Source organism: Patiria miniata, unplaced genomic scaffold (genome assembly GCF_015706575.1).
Source record: "Patiria miniata isolate m_02_andy unplaced genomic scaffold, ASM1570657v1 HiC_scaffold_10, whole genome shotgun sequence".
NCBI lineage: Eukaryota > Metazoa > Echinodermata > Asteroidea > Valvatida > Asterinidae > Patiria > Patiria miniata.
In genome coordinates, this window is record NW_024037048.1 from 1,787,470 (window position 1) to 1,809,535 (window position 22,066).

At 40.1% G+C, this 22,066-nt stretch overlaps 1 protein-coding gene across 1 annotated transcript; it reads left to right on the top strand.

Annotated features, from left to right (window-relative positions):
- Nucleotides 1–8,747: 8,747 nt before the first annotated feature.
- On the top strand, nt 8,748–19,873 carry LOC119735188 (clarin-2-like). Its single transcript, XM_038208897.1, has 3 exons — nt 8,748–9,542; nt 15,151–15,330; nt 15,777–19,873. Exons 1-3 carry the CDS (start codon nt 9,245–9,247, stop codon nt 16,079–16,081), a joined length of 783 nt encoding a protein of 260 aa, XP_038064825.1. The 5' UTR covers nt 8,748–9,244; the 3' UTR covers nt 16,082–19,873.
- The last annotated feature ends 2,193 nt before the right edge of the window (nt 19,874–22,066 follow it).

Genomic DNA, 22,066 nt, shown 5'->3' on the forward strand with positions numbered 1-22,066 from the left:
ACTAGAGTTTCGCGTTTGTTGAGTTACAAACGCAGAGTGGTCGGGCAGACAGCCTTCTCATTATACACTGCCCAGTTTAGTTAGGAATATATGTAGAAAAAAGGATCACAAAATTAAATCCCTTCAAGTACAATCAATGTTTCAAAAAGGTATCTTTAACGGTGTGATAAACTTCAGTAAACATTCTATGTGCACAAAAAGTTATTTCTAGTTTGATGACGTCATCAGTCAAAAATGGTTAGTGAATACTGATAAAGTTCGGAGAGGATAATTTGTCATTTTAAAATTAAATAACGTATGAAAATATGGGAAATATAATTGTTTGTATTAATATCACCTAACTTCCGGTTTGATGACGTATTTATAACACCTAACTTCCGGTTTGATGACGTCACAGCATTAGAGATCCAAAGGTGAACATTGTAATGGATATCATTATTTGGACTTCGAAGATATGACAGGGATCAAATGATAGAAATAAATTTAAACTTTGATCATTTTCGAATTCTCCTTCAAGTAACTTCCGGTCTGGTGACGTCATGAATTTGAAACCTTGCCACCTTATCTGTGATTAATCAGAGAATGTCAAGGGGCGATTTGGTAAAATTGGACGGATAGTTTTACAATTACAGAAGGAAAACTATATTTTATGTGCCGATAGGGGGCGCCCTTTCGGATGATGACATCATCACACTGTTTTTTGCGTCTTACATTCCTCACTATACACTTTCATAATATATATGTCTGTAGTGAAATGCTTCCGCTTTTGAGTTATATTCAGTTTTTATTGCACTTCTGGTAACACCGGAAGTAAAGGTCAAGCGGTTTTGCGTTCGGGAACATGAAATGTTTCTCACGGCATAGTCTACAACCTCACGAAAAAACGAACACGATACTCTATTTAGTTCAAAAGATATAACGCAAACTATTTTGTCAAAGTTTGCCCTTAAATCGCTTGTAATTTGATACCTGATTACGTCATGATGACGTAACAAAATGTACAACATCTTCGTAACATGGTACAAGTTCACACAAGGTTTTGTGATCATACCGTGAACCGTTCGGAAGAAATGCTGCTTTGTTTTGATGTCAGGCTAACGTCTTCATTTTGAATTCACCTAACTTTGACCTTCCGGTAGACCCGGAAGTAAAGGTCAAGCGAGTTCACGTACACTACAAAAACTGTTAAGCGATTAATGGTCTATCTGATTACAGAATACAAACATCATTGATTGTTTAGTTCAAGAGTTATAGGTGAAAGTAATTGGTCACTTTTTCAGATAAAATCACTTGTAATTTGACACCCGATGACGTAATCATGACGTCAGAGTAATATGCACCACTTCGGATGAGGGTCGATATATATTGAAAGTTACAAGTTCATACCATATACCGTTTAAGAGAAACCGCGGAGAAGTATTGTCCGGAAAAAAAAGAAAGAAAGAAAGAAAGATTAATCGTAACAGATCCAAAGAGTGGTCGGGTTGTGCCCGACCACTCAATAGAACATCATAGGCAACATTGATTACTGTTCATACTGTGATGTATTTGTTTTTAGGAGACAGTGGTTCCTTTATGCCACACCCACTAAAACATATGCAAAAATGATCACGCGGTTAAAGTTTACACAAAACTCCTGGTGTCGCCAGGATTTTTATCTCGGGGGGGGGGGGGGGGGCAAAGCACATTTCCCCCCATAATTTCTGAACTGTTTCAACATATTCACAATTGCTGGATACACCACTGGCCACATGACACTAGGGTGCGCTGTTCATGATACAGATGTACATCTCATGTATACTTACGCTCCTTAACCTTACATCAAAACGGCACATTTAAAGCTTTGTAATTTTCTCTCTTTTCACTACTATGGAACACATTTTGCTTATTGGGAAGTTCGATAAGCTATTTTGTTTCTCACCACGCAAAAAAGTGAGGGTGAGGGATGATCCAATAGCCCATCCCTTGTAAAAAAAAGTGGGGGATATACACCCCCACCCCGCCCCCGGATTTACGCCCCTTGGTCTTTAGTCTACCAACCCATTAAGGCTCGGCTCGAAAAAAAATCATATAGCACTAATATCAAAATAAATTGTGTACATTGAGGATTTTAAACTTACATTTGCACGATTGACAACTGTAAATTACCACGATTAATTGGTTACTTGATTATACACGTTCAATTATTGTTAGCAAAAAATTGTAAGAGTCATTATTCAATAACCACAATAATTGTAAATGTGAGTTTCTTGATACAATTCATGGAATTGCAGCTGTCTGTGTTTCATATAGTATAACTACAGTTAACACCTAAATACCAACGAATTTGTTTTGAATAGCACCCGTCAAATATGACGTAGGCCTATACAGGGTGAGTAAAAAAAACCCGAAACCCAAATGGCAGGACTAATTATGAAGTTTTACCTGTAGCACTTTCAAAATTTAGGATATGAAAGTCAAATCAAAGAGCTTTCCTTTAGTGCATTATTGAAATCAAATGTACTTTTCAAGTTATAGAATTTTGAACACAAACAACATTTTAAAGTTTTGTGCACGGATCACAAAAAAGTAAGTGTTCTTTCAGCAAAACGAAAACAAATGACATGCATCCCTATGAGAATTGTTTTCGTTTTTCAGCATTACGTTTTAAAAATGGTCTCCTACACTGTTCAGCAGTCCTCAATATTGTGTTCGTCCCAGAAGAATTGATGAATGTATGACGATATGGGATGCCCCATTTAATTTCTACTTTTTAATATCTGTATGATAAAGAAGCTTGACTTGTTTTTTCTCATTTTATTTCATCAGGGATTTCTCCAAGACGATTTGCCAGTTAGCAAATTACTGCGTTGACTCCAGGGATGGTACTGCTAAACCGTAACACAATTAAAGTTCCTATTAATTCCTCATTCTTAACATTTTTATCACAGGATGTATAGATGCACATGAACAAGCCTTGATATGGTTGTATTGTATTGCTAGCTCACGACAATAAATCCATTCATTAGTTGAATAATGACATCTGACTCTTTTTCTTCTGATTGAATGTATTGCCTGTTTATTTCATTTTTAAAAACCACATCAGAATGATCAAAGTACAAGCACGCCCTGCATTAATATTCAGTTGTATGCATTTGAGGCTTTTATCCAACATCCCTTGCCTTGGGCCCATGTTCCCCCATAATATTGTGCCGAAGGTATTCATATAAACATGATGTATGGCTAGACTAGAAACTTTGACTCTACTCAAACGAAAACAGAGCATCAATATAAGAAGAAAGTCATCGGTTAGATGGACCCTCTGTCGAATACATGTTGTATTTGGAATGGTTTGAAGTCTGTGATTCAACACATCTAAACTAGCCTCGGCCTTGATACGCACACATTGTTACATGAAGATCTTGTCTTACTTTTGTTAATTCCAATCAACGCCCAGAAAAAAGCAAAGTTCTGTGGTGTTGACCAAGCATTCAGGAGTCTGATTTATTCTGACTGATTACCGACTTCCATAGGAGATCTTCTGGGTTCTCGGGTTTTCCGGCCCATCACACCTCCTTTCCTGTCCATCCATGTTACCAGAAGACAAAGCACCATAAATAAAAAAGGGAGGAAACGAGGCGGCACCTATAAGCCCTTTCGCTGCGCTGCGAGGTGATCAGCAACAAGAACCCCGTATCTTTACGAAGATGCTAACCTGGACTTTGCGGACAGGCAACTGCATGTAGAACTTACCGATCACGCTAAGTTACTGTCGATATTTTAGGACAGAGTATTAAATCTCTTAAAATTAAATGACTGAACGCATGCATTGAAAAACAAAAACATCACGAGGATTCGAACTCGGTCCCGTCTCCGAGAACGGGGACACTCGGCCGTTTTGGATACCCTTGAAATTCTCTTCAATTATATGACTTGAAGTTTTGCATGGCAGATGAGATAAATTATAAAGTTTGCGGGTAATACAATGTGGAAAGAAATCTCTCTTTGGATTACACTTATTTGTATTCGCATATGAGATCGTGCGCTAGAAATCTAGCGCAAAATAAAGAAAAACATAAGCTTTCGCCGACGATTGGACCAAGGCGTTCGATCGGATCCAAATGATTTGCATATATAAATAGTGGCCGCACGAGGTCGCTGTTCGCGCTGTATTTGTACATGCACTGATAGCGAGAATATGCCGTCGTTTACCGTTCGCTCGGATAATGACGAACGCCTTGACCATTGCAAGGATAAGATTTCGTTGATGTGGAATCTGATGTCTAGAGTGACTGTGTTGTTGCGGTGGATTTCGATGGCTTTTCTGATGCGTTTGGGAGCCAGTGGGTGACCGGAGCGAGGATGTGGGCTTGGTCCCAGTGGATGCGATGATCGTGCTCGTGTGAGTGTTTGATAATGGCTTCTTCTTTCGTGTCCATCATCTATGTTTCAAATGCTCGGCCAGGCTCTTGCACAGTGAACAGCCTTCTCGTTTGCCACCACTAGATCTTGAGGCAGCACTCTTCACCAAGAAGTGGGCATCTTAGTAGGTGTGGCATGGATTGTACAGATGTTTCACATGCACACTCTGTGTCTGCCGAATCTGCATACCCCCATTTGCTCATGTTCGTCTTGCATCGGTCCATCCCTGTACGAAGCCTGTTGAGGGACTTCCAGGTCTTCTAGTCGCAATGGGACCAGGTGGTAGCTCTTCCTTGGTTAAGATTGGCAGCTGTTCGTGGTGGCTGTTCTCATTACGTTTATCGTCCCACAAGGCTAGTCTAGTTACTTGAGGAGACTGTGACAGTGGTTGGGCTGTGTGAAGGAAGCTTTCCTTGACTTCAGGCGGTTGGGGCTGTGTGATAGGAGGTGAGAAGAATGGCGGGTGTCCCCAACTTGCCTATACTACGTTCAGATCTGCTGGCAGCTGATCTACGAACTCCTGGTGGAGCAATACCGGCCAAGACATGCAAGCTTTCCACATCCGTTGGGTTTAGGCAGCCAGTGATGCATCTACAGCTGTCGGTAAGGGCAGCATCAACCTTCTTCGCATGAGATCTCTCCCAGACAGGGCAAGCATACTCTGCAGCAGAGTCGCACAGCGCAAGAGCAGTTGACCGCAGTGTGGATGCATTCATACCCCACGACGAGGGAGTTCCTTGCTGTCAAAGCACCAGGTTGACTCTTTATCACACTGATGCCATGTACTCCTTTTTACGGCGTTTCTTGTGTGGTGGTTTACAGTTCAGAAGCAGTTGGTGAGCGACCTGATCTGATGTAACGTTAGAGTGCAGCGTTGCCTTCTGGGGTCGTTCAGTGTTGAGGTTCTTGATGGTTGACCAAGCTCTCTTACTGTTGCGTGTCATATCGACACTCTCAATAAGTTCTTGCCAAGATTTCCTTCGTTCTTCTTATTTGCTGTCATGAGCATCTCAACTGTGTTCATGGTTTCCTCTGAGAAGGGATCTTCCTCGTACAGTTTTGAGTACTTCTCGTACAACGAGGCACTGTCAGCTGAGATGTCAGGTATACTCCCTACATCCGCGTGGAATATGCTTTCTCTTGCACTGTTTGACGAACTGATCATAGTTTGCTGGGACTGGCTCGAGGTCAGATAGGGCTTCATCCAGATTGCTGGCAAACTGCTCCCAGTCCGCTTTTCTAAAGTTGAAACGCGCCGTCTAAGAGGAACTTTCTGAGGTGCCCCAGCAACAGTGATGCCAATGGCGATTGGTCTGTGTTGTGAGTGTGGTATTGGCTCTAGGATTTCTTTTTTGCTTTGACATGTTATTCGATCACTTGTAGAAGCCAAGTCTGGATTATAGCCTTTCTTCCATCGGCAGCTATTGAAGGAGGGAAGGAGCTTAGCATTATGAATTAAGTCAAGATGATGTGCTTCTGCCCAGCCCTCTACAAGATTCCTCGTTGGTTTCTTTATAGCCCCATGAGGTGCTGTGGCTGTCGAAGTCCCCAATGATAACATTAATGTGTTGGGAAATAAGTTTGTGGTTCTTCAAAGGCAAATATAGAGCCTGGTGGTTTGTAAACTGAGGTCACAATTAGTTTCCCCAGGTTCACAACAATGATTTCTATGTTCTTTGTCATTGCATGATGTCTGGTCGATGATTAGGATCTCTTTTAACTAAGATGGCGCTGCCATATTTCTCATATGGCCGTTCAAAATGTGGCCTTTCAAATAAATGATGATGGCTGACTAGTCGATTTCTCCTTTCCTGACGTGTGCTGGATGTTCCTAATTGCTTCTGGTCTTGAGGTCCCGTCCTGTTCTATACTCAACCAACCGGTTCTTATATAGGGCTCATGAAGTGAATATCTCTTAGGAACATATTTTGTGCTACTTCCTCATCCGCGTAAGTGTATAAAAACTAATTGATATTGCTTTTTGGTTAATGTTGTTGAAAAGTGCACTTCTTTAAACATTTAAAATTGTCTATGCTTTTCCAGACAACTGAGGGCGCTGTTGTCGTGATGTCATTTCAGGGAGGCGCTGTTCATTTTAGATGTTTTTTCTTTTGAAATAGCGAACCCCCATAAAATGCTCATTTGTGAGAAAAATTTGCTTATTCGCTTATACTGCCATGAACTGACACAACAACAAATCACTAAGGAAAAGAAAGTTTACGACAGCGAAATATTCAAAATCTTGGCAACTTTTTGTGCATAAACTAATTGCAACATTAAGGTTTCCGCCTGATATGACATCACATTTTTGCTCATGAATATGGAAATTCGTATTAGTATAAAAACCGAAAAGGCACCAAAATACCCTTGAAATGGCAAAATAAAAATTGAAAATAAGGTTAAAGGGACATAAAGGTGCGTTTTCAAGAATTGCATTAAAGATATTTCTTTCCACGTATTGTTACCTGCAAAACTTAAACCCGCAAACCAATGTATCTTGGCTCCATGCATGGTGGGTGGGGGGGGGGGGGGGGGGGGGGGGGGGGACAAACGATATGATATCCCCCCCACTTTAAAAATTGTGTGTGTGTGTGGGGGGGGGGGGGGGACGTCCCCCACCGATTTACGCCCATGTATGGATGGAGTCGCACGCATTGTTTAAAAGCTTAGTTTGTTCTCATCACATTTGTGATGAGAACAGGGCTATAAGGCTGGTTTGATTATTAATTGTGTTGAAATGCACTGCACTGCATTTGTGAGGAATGAGCCCATGCGTTTCATTTGTCGGGACATTTTGCCGTGTCCTACATTAATGACTTGCATACGTTAATACTTAACAATGCCTTCCTTTTGTGGGCACAGCTACATAAGGCCAGGTTTGTGTGGAACGCGTAACCTCGGCAAGGAGTGGCCTCAGCGATGTATGACGTAACCACTTTAATGCATATTGTTGATGTACCCTAACATGGCACCGAGTATACCTGAGGCTGAGACCGAGTTAACGTGGTACCGAGTTGACTTGGTAATGAGTTGACTCGAACTGACTTGGATTGGGACCGAGTTGACTCGAAACTAACCCAGTTGGGGTCAACTCGGTCCCAGGTGCCAAACAAAATAGGTGCAAACATTTCTGCAATTTGATTCACAGAACGTGATCTGTCTATGTTTAAAATGTATTTTCTGTGGTTAACCTGTTGATGTTCTTATTTGGTTTAATCATTGATTTCGGGGTTGTACGATTGTACCGCTCATACTTGAAACGGCGTGTTTCCCGCCAGCGGCTGCCGCAGCAAGTCGCTCGTTGCACGCTGTACTAGCGCCACATACACAGTGACGTGCGCCGTATACGCGTATATAATTCGGCACATAGTTTGCACGATGTAATCAAATCAAGTATGCCGGTAGGTATACTGATCTGGGTGAACACTTTTCTCAGGGAACGTTAAAAAGAACAACAAACATAAAGTACATTATAATTTAGAAATGACTACAATAAGTGTTGTAATGAAGGATGGAAATGCCAAAAAACTACCACGACCCTTAATCTTCCGTGCCTATAATTTGAGCCCTATGTTGAGTCTGATGTATTTTAAGAAAATCAAATCCAAGTTATAACAGGGGGGGGGGGGGACATTGGAAAATTCTTCTATCAGCGGGCTATATGCCTTCTTCAGAAATTGTCATAATGACCTATGACTAATTAAGAAAAAATGTTGTTATTATATTGTGTGGCATATAAGACGAGTTTGTTTTCTGAATAACAAGGTTTGGCGCAGACGAGACGAAATCGAATACTCCTTGACGAATTTGGTGTGCTCATGGTTTGAATTTGCTTTAAAAACAAATGAAATTGTTGATGAAGGAAGAAATATTGAACATACGAAGAGCAATAAATTGATTTTGCTTGATGAATTTGAATATTTGAATCGCCGAATTCAAAATGATAAACGTTGTTTTAAAATATCCGGGAGAACCAAGGCCTTTTGAAGACTGTCTGCGGCTTGGTGTCAGTCGGTTCGACGCGCGTCAACCAGATAGATCATGGGCAATGATCTGCTCATGCAGCATCCTTAAAAATCTACTTTTTATATGACACCATAATATGCTTATGCTTTATGTTATTATTTACTTTGGTATTAAAAACAGAAATAAATTGATGTGAATCAAACACTTTAGAAAGAGGTTTATATGTTAAGCAAACATTAGGGCCTATTGTAGTCATTGCAGGTTGGTGCAGTCAGTTAGATTTTCCCACTGCGTCATCAAGGACACGTATAATAGTCATGATTAGAGGTCGTGCTGGTTCGTGGTCACTAAGGCGTGACGAGTTCCTATTGTTGTGCCCACGCATGGCAAACTTCACCACCATCCATCCTGACCTCTACAAACGAACACACTTATCCACACGGTTACTCCCGCCCGTATGCCCCACACTGCACAAACTAACTTTGTAAGTTGTGTCAACGTTTCATTCTGTGGAAGTTTATAACTCCTAGTTTGGTTTTAGAAACACCTGACCAACTTGCAATTACGTGTGTAATTTTAGTGTCACCTTCTTTAGCTTTATGCCGGATTGATTTCATATGCCGTTAACACGGTGATCGTATACGCACAGTGATTTTATATCAAGTAAAAGGCCTACCATACCACTGTAGTAACAAATCACAACAACCCAACCCAGACAGCCATTGTGTTGGTATAGGCTACATAGGCCGTACATTGTAATCGTATTGCAAACGACATATCGGATGACGTACCAAGCACCTGTATGCAGTTGTTGCTTCTTTGATTAAAAGCACAGTCAAGCAAGTCTGTAGACCTCAGTGCTTCACCAGGAATAATCATGATCATCAAGCGGAGGACCACCTATTTCTTCTTCGCCTCTCTGGGCGCTGTCGTCTCGCTGATCTTCACCGGTATAGCCATCGTCACAAGCCACTGGACCTACGCCCAGCTTCAGAAGAACACCACGGGTCTGCTGGATGCAACCTTTCCGCTGCGGGATTATCTAGGCAACAATCCAATCGCGTTTGATCCAGACGACCCCGGTGCTTTCCTAGGTCTAGATTACTTCGGTCTCTTCCAGGGCTGCAAGAAGTTCAACTACGGATTCGGGGCCAGAGAGTGGCACTGCTACAAAGGTTTGAAAACAGTTAGATTTTGAAAATACATGTAATGTTCTGTTCATGATATATTCAGATATGACAGGAACCATGTATATACGCCGCGATAACCGAATTATTGTCGGGCCGCAAATGACTCGACGTTTCTAAAGTAATTATTCCATTACTAAACCTTGGCCGATTTCTTTTTTCGGCTCATTCCAAAGTGAATAACTTTATAATTGTATAGAAAACAAAAAGTAACAAGCAATCCATTTTCGGAGTGGAGCTCCAAAATAGCAGGGAGACCAAAATGACAACGAAATGGACACGTGAATTTAAAAGCTAAAAACTTTAATTCAATATTAAACATTTAAAAATCTGTTTTCATCCCCCCATTCACAATTCACTTTTTCCACAATCCACTATGACGGACCATCGTGACGGTTAAATACATGTGTTGAATAACCGTTTTCCTGTGAGTGTTTACCTTGTGAACAATAAAGGATAGTGCACCGGTTCTTCCTCGATTGGATCTTTTAGCCTGTGGACGATCACTGAAAATTCGTTTCAGAATGTTGAAACTTCGGAAATCTGTCGTTGGTTTACTGTATAATTTGCCGTACACTAATCGTGGTCGTAGAAAACAACGGCTCGGACGTAATTCTGGTTTCGTTTTCTTTAAAGGGAATATACAACATTTGCAAACATCGAAAAATAAAACTACCAAGTTTTGCGAAATACCTTAATAGGATGTTGGTAAATGACAGTCTAAAGCATCTGAAAATTATGGCACCGGTATACTGTCATTTCAAGAAAAGTGGTATTTTTGTATCAATTTCCAACGCTGATCGGCCGATCAGCGTTGGAAACAACTGGCTTTTTTTCAAATACTGGCCCCAATTGACCATTGCACTTGTTTGCAATCGATTACAAACCTATGAACGGGTACGAGCCAGCTAGACTGGTTCCCTGACCTTACAATTCCCCAATGTATGTAAACTGCTTTCTTCTTCTTATGAAGTCAGGGAACCAGACTACAGGAAAATGATCGTTTTTCTTGGTTTTTATAGCATTTCGATCCAAAAACCTCCAAAAAGTCAGTGTAACTATATTTGCTTTATATTTCCAATCCCCCAATTCCATCCATTTCTGAAAATTACAGCAAAAGCAAATGATGTATATCCCTTAAAATAAATCGTGATGCTCAAGGCCAAAGTCAAAAGAACAGTTCCTCGTCCCGGCGTTTTTTAACATAAGAAAGGAGGCGGCCCTCTTTTTTTTCTTCTAAAATAGCGGATTTTCCATGATGGCCAATTGATTCTTCCATTTTCTCGATAATTTGCTGCTACGTTTGTGTCCAAAGGAGCTGTAACCTTTCTATTAGAGTTACTAGCAGACATATCTATGCTTGAAACAAATACATGTACATGTACAAAAAAGAAGAACTGCATGGTTTATCTTTTTTTAACCTGGCCTAATACGGCACCAAACCAACCCATTACTTCATGACAATGAAAGTTCTGATTTCTTGCTTGGGCCACACAGATTGGCTCCCAACAACACCGGGAAAAATATTACGTTAGTTGGAATATACCTTTTGAATAATACATGTTATTGAACGAGGGTCAGTTTTGGCATTTGAATTTTTTTGTTCGATCAGCTCCGGAAAATATTCTGACGTAAAGGAGTTTCCCCGCTTGAAAACCTGTGACTTTATGTCACATGACGACTTATCAATGATTTAGCCTATCTTGTACGGAGAGAAGGCGAATAAGAAATGCTGGGTGCGGCGGCGATAATAAAGAAAACCAAGTCAGTTTAAGGGTAGGCTTGACCATGGGCGTCGCCAGGATTTTTCCAAAAGGGGGCCAACATATTTCCCCCAAAAAAATCCTGTATTTCTCAACATATTCTCGATTTATAAGTTTTAGAGGGGGCAGGGACATTTTGCCCCCCCCCTTAAGTCATTAAATTTACACCACTATGACTTCGCGCCTCTTTTTTTCTTCTTCTTTTCTCCTTTTTCTCCCCATTTTTTTCTTTTCTTTTCTTTACCGGGGGGGGGGGGGGGGGGGGGCAAGGGGGGCGCTTGCCCCCCCCCCGTAAAGAAAAGAACAGAAAAAAAATGGGGGAAGAAAGGACACCCATGGGCTTGACATTTTCGAACTTTCTAGAATCGAAAAAAAAAAACCGCTCCGTTTTTACATTGATGACTTTCTATATATTTCCGAAAACATATACTCTGACAAACTATGTAGTCAATAATTCATGAAATAATCCCACAGGCAGAACGTCCGTGGAGAGAATATGAAAATCTACTCAAAGGAGTTAGCAAAAAAGAAATCACACACTGTCAAATGTTCCAAGTTGTTTAAATGCTGAAAAACCATTAGATGCTGGATTTTGCAGGATTCCATACATATACAGGCATAATATAACCTGGGGAGATCTAGCGCATTTACGAGCAGCTTGCAGAATCCACAGTGTTTTCCGTCTTCAAGATTAGTAAAAAAATGAGTTTTTTTCCAAGTGTAAGACTATCATAAGCTCTCCCCGGGGCAAGGAAAACAAATAATATCCAAAAATCCATACTTCAGATTGGTTTTGAACAAATGTCAATATTTCACAGAGAAACCTTCGGGCTGTGATTGGTATTATTATAGGTCGATATTCTTTTCGATGGTCTCGGAGACAATGTTTGTGAGACCTTATTCAATCCACTGTAATTCTCTCTATATTGTTGTTTTCATGCAAAAACAATTTTACCTTTCAGCCTGCACATGTACATGTGAAGTGGAAATAGTAAAATATTTTGACAAGACCATTCAATTTTTGGCAAAGAATCACGCTAACGAAGCTTGATTTCTCCTTCTTTCCAATTATAATAAAAGATGGACGACAGCAATAGAACATTCATCAGAGAAAGACTGGTACACTTTCTTTGTCAAGTATGAATTTGGTTATGATTTACGATCGGCCTACTTGTTACATGTTTACTCTTTTCATAGATGGAATTCTTTTCATGCGAAAGGAAGAGTAAGCGCATTATTTTTTGTCTCTGCTTTCAAATTATGACAGGCGACACCACGAAAGAAATTCCATGGAATCATCGTCTGAGAGATATATATATATATATTATATATATATATATATATATATATAGATAGATAGATGTCATGCCAAGTATCACATTAGTGCTGATTTGATTACTGATGGAATTCTGCGGCCTGACTTGATATAGTTCCTCCGAATTCCCTCATCGACATTTCCCCAAATGTCCTCATGCAGTATCGCCAAATCTTTGTTGACAAGCGTCAAGTTCACTCAGTTAAATATGGCACTATTGCCTTAACAATGTTTGTTGTGGAACCATTGTAAACAAAAGTGTCCGAAATTTAGTCCAAAATTCAAAAACGGTGGCGTCCGGTAATTGAACACAAAATGGCTGAGTGTTCCCTAACGTGACGATCTTGAGAAAGTGTCAGAAATTCCCAAGTGAGCATATAAGAATTGTTTGAAAAAATCTGATAAACCATCTCCACTCACACATCCAACTCCATTGTGGGGAATCGTCGGGAAATTATTTTCTTATTATATTTTTACAATATAATCTGAAAAACGTGTCCAAGTAAAATTTCTCTATTAACTTAACTGTATTGAACGGAAATGTGAAATTTTAGGTAAAATTTCGCTCTACAAAACACTAAAGGCGAAAAATCGAAGTGCGCTACTACGTTAGGTGCCGCGACATGTTAGCAACACAATGTTGCAAAGACGAGTTTTTTTGTGGATTTTCTGCGACTAGATATAATTTAGCGCTACATATTAAACGAACTATTCGTATATTTCTCGCTCCATTACATTTAATTCTTGTTGGAAAATGAAAAGGACATATGAATGAAACTGTCGAAATGTCATTGGGCTGGTAAGCAGAAGCTGTATATCGACATTAATCTTGTTTGACATTTACGCTTCGAAAAAGTTCCCATACTTCCCTTTCGACAAATACGTGCATGTCGCATGTCGTCGGTTTGTATATAGACGTGGGTGGTTTTTAGTGTACGTTCTCACGCAGGCACTCATCAGTCGAGGTCACAAAGTGGTACATATTCCATGGCGTTTTCATTGTTAATACTTAGATATTCAATATGTCTTTCCATTGTTAGAGAACAAAGGTTTGTTTTTTAAAAGAGGTGTATTGTGCTGTTTTCTTTCTTCTCTGTATCAATAGTTTGAGGTCATGGCACAAGGGTTAGGCTCATTTGCGGTTTTTTTTTCAGTACAGTGAAAGTATTGTAGAGATTCGTGCAAGCTTCCATTAACTTTTAGTTTGAAGAGGTTATTGTTACTACAGCAATACGTAGATGATACAAAGAGGAATTTGCCATGTAAAATACTCTCATCTAGAAACTTTTAGGCTTTCCGCAGATTAATCAAAAAACACATTTTTTGAAAAGTCATTAGTGCGGTGAGAAATCGTATAACCGCTACACAAACGTAGCTAACAAGAAGCTGTAGGCCTAATTAAGTTCCAAGCCTTCGAGATGCATTGTAAATCATACAATGGATTGACGGGAGCCAATGGCTTTCGTCTGTTTAGCGAGTACATGTTGTTTCTTCAATAAATGATACTTGGGAAGATGTAATTACGAGGTAATTTAAGATGTACTGTAGGTGCTTTTCGTCAATTTAGATTGTCGATATTTTTAAATTTTATTTTGGACATCTGCAACCCTATGGATTTATGGACTAAAGTTTTATTTGTGGGTTGTGCACAACATATCCGCCCTGTGGAAAGACTGGCCCCGTTTCTCACGTTATCGAGCCTGATATAGGACGGGAACCTGTCTATTTAGCAGAACTGAATTTTCTGGGACCGCAAATAATTAGATTTTTTGAAAGTACTTGTAGGTCCTACATGTAATTGGTTTCCGTAATTATTCCGTACAAATTATGGAAAACTTCGTGTGAAACTTGAAAATATAGGACGGACACTATGCTATTCATCCAGGGGCGGCGGAACGGGGGGGGGGGGGGGGGGCTGGGGGCACATCCCTCCCCCCCCCCCAGATTTACCCAAGTGCCCCTTTTGCGGACATAAATGTGCCCCTCGAGATGAGAACAAAACTGGCCCTATAATTTCGGATGTTGTTTTCAGTAACCATTTCCCAAAATGGTATAGAAAGTTCTGATATGAACGAGGAACATAAAAACCAAGCCCCAAATCCTTACAATGCGCCCTGAAAATGGCCAGTTTTGAAGAGCGCCCCCTATTTTGGAAGATGTTACGAGCCCCCCCCCCTCCTATTCGATTTTACGGAGGCCAAGTGTCCGGTAAAAAAAAAAAACGTGTCGACATTTCAGCACGGATGTGCCGCAAGTGCCCCTTTTTGTTGATGCCCCCCCCCCCCCCCCCCCCCCCCCCCCAGTTTGAAAACCGCTCCGCCGCCGCTGTTTTTCAAGAACAGAAAAAGCATTTTAGAATTGATATTTTATAGTTAAAAGCCAATTTATATCAGACGGAACATGTTTACTCTTCTGTGTGATTATAAGCAGATCCACACTATATTGGAAGAGTACTTTCATTAAACCAATTAATGCAACATTAATTTTGTTTTTATTCCTCCCCTATATGACCACGCAGTTTTCAGCGAGCATGCAAATGTGTACAGTGTTGGCTATCCAATCGCAGTCTTCGTCTTTTTGACCATCGCCATCATCTTCGCCCTGGTGTCAACCATCTTCGGATTGGTCAACACACTGACTGTTCCCATAGAAACCATCCACGGGCCAATGGGGTTGTACTTATGGAACGCCATTGGAGGTAATAGCCAGCACCCAAACCTCGCTTTCGTTTGCCAGGTCCGACCGCTAACTTAATTTTGTGACTTCGGCGCAATGTGGGTGCAGGTTTTGTAAGGAATTAGAAGTTTTGGCAATTTCGGGAAAGGATTGTTACTTTAATGTGGGATAAATGACCTTTTTTTCAAAGATTCTGAAAATTCAACTTATCCTCACTAGAATTCAATATATTTTTTTATCGAAGATATAACACATTTCGAATTGACTGAAGCACATTGTATCCTCCCTGTTAATGAAGTGGACAGATGTTTGAAATAAAGCAATTCTATCAGATGGCTACATGTACAATTACGAGTTTATCATGACAAATTTCTCACCACAATTTTCTCACGTGTGTGTTATTTATGTGAAAGTCAAATCCATCAAACGGAAACCAGACCCATCGTCTTTTGTATTATTTTTTTACAGCCGTAGGCAGTCTACTCGCCTGGCTGCTTTACCTGATCCTATACCTGACCCAACTCACCACCAATGTCCTGACCACGGAAGACATGGCTCCGCCCAACAATTTCCGGACAACCTCGGTCTCTTTCGGCTACTCCTACTGGCTGGTCCTGGCTAGCTTCATCTTGTTCCTTCTCAACCTTCTCTTTGTCTTCCTGGCTCACCTCTTGCAGGAGCCAGACCTCTTGAAGAACAAGAACAAGAAGGGCGAGGTTAAAACTGGCAAGGCGGGTGGGAACAACAACGTGGGCCTTGGGCTCATGTATTAGGCGAAGGTCGTCGAATGTGCTCGTATCCACCTAAAATCTAGTCTGGGACCAAGACTACTGCAGCTAGGTTAGTTTAATGTACGAACGTGCATTGATCATGGCAGATAGCTACCCATAATGCTTTGTGTATACTGTATTCCTTGACACGATTTTGTGAAAGAGATTAGCCATAAACAACAACAACGCCTATTGATAGCACTATGGGTACGAGCAAACTATAGGCCTAGTTGGAACGTATACTATGGTGTGTGGGTGTGATCTGTTACACGGTACCCTCTGGAGACATGTGCACAATAGGGAACAAAGGATTGTATACGTCCTCAGGGCAATTTCTATAGATGAAAACGTCTCCAAAAATTTATCACGAAATAGATATATGGATTTTACTCAAAATCTAGGAATTTCCAAGGGGTGTTGATTCGTCGCAAATTGAAGTATTTTATGTGAGGGATATTAAGTCGGACTTTTAGCCCAGGAAATTAATTCTGGTTAAAATAGGTTAATCATTGAAAGTACAGTACACTTTCAAACTTGAAAACTTTAGTATACGAGAACAAAGAAATGACTCCACAAGGATACACATTTCAGTGTGTGTGCGCGTATTTGTTCATGGATATACATACAACTTTGATGTGGCAATGGTGTACGTCGACGCCTTCTGAAATCTTTCTAACAAAAAAATACGCAAGTAAATCATATTTCCATCATATTTAAAACATACATTTTACTACAAATGTATTTAAGAAGTTATACTAACCACGTTTGCTAAGAAAAAAACAATTGGTTTTCACTTAAATTTCAAATTTTACATAGATGAAATTTACAATAAGACAAAAAAAATACAATAAAAATAGAAAGGGCAGTTACTATTCTTGTTCAACCCGCTATACCACATCAAATTTAAGACTGGCAACAATTTAGTAAAAAGTAGTGGTAAGGAACCGCAGTGTTCAGGAAATCAGTCAGCGAAAGCTCCAATCCTACGTATTGTCAAATGAAAGGTCTTTGGAAGATCATCTCTGAAACCTTGGCTTTGGCGTCGGCTCTTGGGCCAGTACAAAATATTTTCATTTTAGTTCGAACAGGCTTTCAGTGTATATAGCCAAAGCTGGAGACAAAGCCGGGGTGTACAAAATGGCTCCCCAAAGTGTTGGCCTCAAATTAGAAATTAAATGATATTGGTTACAAGTAGATCTATCAGTAACCATATCATGGTTGCCATTTGCAAGATGAACAAAAAAACCCGCGGGCTTTCTGGACTGTATTTCGTTAGTAGGGTAGTTCAGAACCACGAATAGATACTGTTAGGCGTCTTGTGATATAAATAGGGGGCCTACGTGTAATGTCTGATTTCGGCTTTTAAATGAGAACGATTTAGATTATTACATAAATCCTACATGCCAAGATTGAATGATTATAAAGAGCAGTATAGCCAAATACTGCGAAACTATGGCGCGAAATTACGGTGACATACCTACACTGAATAAAAGTAACCAAACAAACCATTTTTTTAATTAATCGAATAATCGATGATATTTATTTTTCTACTTGAATTGTGGATTTAATTGGAATGGTTCACATTTAAACACAACTCGAATATCAAGTGCTAAGATCGAAAGGTGATAACATACATTACAATAATTTACAGGGTTTGTTAACAAGTTATAATTCTTTCAAACTTTAGCACTAAACAAAATACTTCGCCATTTATTGTTTAAGTACATGTACATCACGAATTTCTGGCATACTTAACACTAATTACGATTTCACATTTATAATATAAGTTCATCGAGACAAAGGGGAGGGAATATACCCCAAAATGTACATGCAGTGTGATTATGCCGTCGTGAATATGACGGTCCTTTTTAAAACACTTTAGCATTACATCCTATCTGGTTTCGGAGAACGAAGACAAAAATAAATGCGAGTCTGCATTAACACTTTTAAATTCTGTGCAACTGACAAATTAGCTGTTTGTGTAGACAATATCAATTGCATTAACGACATTTACTTGTAGAGTACATCTAAGACGTAAATTGCACTTATACAATATGTATATTTAATAATTTAATCAGCGAACGTTAGTGTGATTTGGGAACTTTTGTGTGATTCCACAGCAGAAAATTCTGTTTTATTTTATAGATAATAATTATTCTGTACACAGACATTTTTGTAACAGTTACGAAATATAATTACATTTTCTTGAGGTCAAGTATCATGTATACTATACAGTTATGCCTTGTCCGCATAGTGGTTTCGGCTTCGGTTCCCGTGCATGCCGCGGGTGACAAAAATGCCCAGTACAGACGCAACCTTCAAAACTGATCGATTCTGACTGCAATTTTGTTGACATCGATAGCTGTCAGATGTTAGTACATGTAATAACATGATAGAAACTGCCAAACGAATTACTCTCAATTTCAGTTTTCGTAAGAGTCAGTCAACCACAGATGGTATCGACAATTCTGTACATATACTTTTTGTAAAAGTTATGAAATATAATTACATTTTCTTGAGGTAAGTCAAGTATCATGTATACTATACAGTTGTGCCTTGTCCGCATAGTGGTATCTATATTTTCCAAGTTTTTTTAAATAGTTTTTATGATCTATTTTCCGTAAGAAAATCTTCTACAGAAACTTTTTGAGTAAAGCTGTACAAAACAAGACAAGATGGGAAAAATTAAAGTCATCTCCATGCATCATAGGACATTAACAAGAAGGAATGCAGTAACAATGTCAGTGACAACGTCAATAAACGTATAATATAGAACGCTCAAACACCAATTCGATTATTTTAGACGAGGAATAAAATGTGATAATTAATATACATGCAGTCTGTGTATGGTTTACATGCACTTTTCTCGTACCTTTTGAATTCCTGTCAAACCAAATTATACATGTCATTGCCATTAAACGAAAATGATAATACATTTCCAAGACAAGTATGCGAAATTGAATGATGGATGTGAATAGAATGAATTTTACGCAGATTATAATATTGTGCTCACACAAAGAATCACAAACCAAATTGCCAAATCGGCTTTCACGTTCCTGTTTGCGCGTTTTGAAAACAGCAATTATAAGATTCATCGGGAAGATCGGGCATTCAAATTCGTTTCCAGATTATCTGGAGGCGCATTTGAATACCCGATCTTCCTGATGATTCGCGTAATTGCTGTTTACAAAACGCGCAAACAGGAACGTGAAAGCCGATTGGCAACTTGCTACCTAAAGAGCAGATTGGCACTGTCACTTGAGAGCACTGAGTCAGGGGCAATGAAGTACATGTACCCCAAAAAAACCTTGAAGACGAGCGCATAACATTCACGGAACGAAAGCCAATTACGAGATAACTCTCAGCATCCCCCATATATAGATGCACTATCCGGGCGTATATCAAATTATAATGTTCAAACATCGGCGTTGTACATGCACCTAATTGAAATTCAAGCAATTACGAAATCAGTTGGCAAATTTAACTTGCGTTTAACTTCATTTATTAAAAAAAATAGAGTTTGAGTAGGCCTATAGCGAGAAAAATGAGCTCGTTTTGCACGTTTATTTAGGTACCCTTGAAGCACTCAGCGCGAGAGCATGCATTTTAGCATCCGCACTAATGGACTATTAGCATGGCCTTCGTATTAGGTGACTTCAACTCGTGCGGTCTCTTTTTGTGAATACTGCCTCTGACATAGGTTGACTTCGTCAATAATGGTTTTTAACAAAATTAGAAATACAATTTACATGTTGATAATAAAACTCGAAACTCAATAATAATGTCAAACCGTGTGGAAACCTGTCGGTGGTTTTGTTAAGACTCTATTTATCGATAATTTTTCCCCGCTTCTTCTGAAATATAGGCTGGAACATGTGAGCATATGACAGAAGACAGTTTCCTCGACTATTACATTGCATTTTTCCGCCTTTAAAAAGAAACAAAGTTTGATCCCTTTCGGTTGTTCAGGTCGACCTTACGCCGACACAGATCAATCGGCGACTGACATGACATTTCAGGTTCAAACTGCGTCTGATATGACCGTCAGGAATAACTCAGCCGCCCATTTTGTTTGCAACTTATGAATATCATAAGTGTCATAACTCCGACGATATTGAGACGATCGGCATCAGTTGGCGCTCAAAAAAAAAATCAACAGTCGTAAGAATATACAAATTTCAAGTTCTGTGCCGCGACGGAACGTGTTCTCGAGGGCGGGAATCAATCGCAGTCGACCTGTGTGAAGTTACGACGACGTGCGCGCATCCAGATCATCTTATTACCACCGCCAAGGAGGCTATGTTTTCATCGGCGTTGGTTTGTTTGTTTGTAGGTTTGTCTGTTAACAAGATAACTCACAAAGTTATGGACGGATTTTCATGAAATATTTTTTTAGGGGTGGTCCTTGGTTCAAGTACAAATCGATTAGATTTTGGAAATTATGCGGATCTGCAGATATCTGGGTCTGGATGAAGGTTTTTTTTAAGGATTCCTCACCATTTCTGCAAGTATTTCTTTTGGGTGTTCTGGCAACATGGTGCGGAATTGTTTAGCCTTGGCGGAGGTTTGCGCTCTCTGAGTGCTTTCTAGTTTTATTGTGAATCGTCGTGGCGTCGTGACATGAGCATGGTTGCTTTTGTGTTGAGATGCCGATTGTTCCGCGATAATCACACGATTTATTGAGTTGTGTGACCCGTATTAAAAAGCATGATTTTTTGTGCTTGATATACCGACAGTTATGTCGGTATATCATCATCGTCTAAATATGATGAGTTGTTCAACGGAGCCGCAAGCTCCAAAACAACGTCTGATGTAACGACTATATACATACAAACTTTGTGCGACCCCACGCGCCAGCCAATCGGAGTCGACTTTAGTAATAGTGACGTCAGTTCGAGCAGAAATTCGGCCTAAACTGACTGCCTTGTTTTGTAATACAACGGGTTACCGAGGACCAGACAGAAGGCGCCTGCTGAACTTGATGGTTTTGTTTTGCATAACTATTTGCCGAATCTGTACGCATACGCTTGCTGTGCGAGGGGCTTTGAACTACGGTTCCGTCCCGGCGCAAGCGAATCGCAGGTCGACCAGAGGCCGGCTTTAAATCATACAAGGGAAGTTCCCTAACGATTTAGGAATCGCTTCAGGAGATTTGAGCTCATGACGCTTGGATCTTTAGCTCAGTTTCCATGTTATGATGACACATTTTAGATACAAGACCATTAGAATCAGTCCATTTAGTTTGATCATTACGGCCTTTAAATGGTTCTGAAGCTGAAGACGACTGCTATGTCTGTGTGAACTTAACATGGTCAGCGTTGCAGGGCACAATTTTCATTCAAAACAATGCAAATATTAACTGCTCAAGCAGGTCACCATTCAAGTAACCGGCACTGGAAATGCGTGCATCAAGTCCTGTCACAATACCAAAAGCGAATTTCAGGGGTCAGTGCAGGTGTGGAAGGTAATTCTGTCCCCCGGTAAAAGTGTCCGGGGGGACAGAATTACCTAGGTAAAAGTGTCCTCCCTGGCCCGTTAATTCTGTCCCCCACCAGGTAATTCTTTCCCCTCCAGGTAATTCTGTCCCCCAGGTTTTTTTTCCCCCTCTTTTGAAACCCGGAAGGTTATTGTTTTGATGAATTCACTTTACAAGGTATACATTTTGGACTTTTAGTCTGCCCTTCATGAATATAAAAAAATATTTAATTTAGTCTATTAGATGATACGTGAACACAATGTTTCGATTCGGAGTACAGTGAAGTCTATCGCGATTCTACCGCAATAGGTCAACACAGCGGCGATGCATGGCGATGGCCCTCGTCTCATTGATAGTATGATACAACGTCTCCTTGGATTGGTCTGTGTTCCCATCATAGCGCGTAACGAAATTTACTATTGGACGAATTTCCATTGTAGAGGGAGACGCATATACACATGTTATAATCACTGCCTCAAATCTTGCAGCATGTACTGGTGCGTGCGACACGC

Excerpts from the sequence above, each read along its gene's own strand:
- LOC119735188 (XM_038208897.1), top strand. The coding sequence starts at position 9,245 with ATGATCATCAAGCGGAGGACCACCTATTTCTTCTTCGCCTCTCTGGGC. Across the intron at positions 9,543-15,150 it reads AGAGTGGCACTGCTACAAAG|TTTTCAGCGAGCATGCAAAT; the intron begins GTTTGAAAACAG and ends ATGACCACGCAG. Across the intron at positions 15,331-15,776 it reads CTTATGGAACGCCATTGGAG|CCGTAGGCAGTCTACTCGCC; the intron begins GTAATAGCCAGC and ends ATTTTTTTACAG.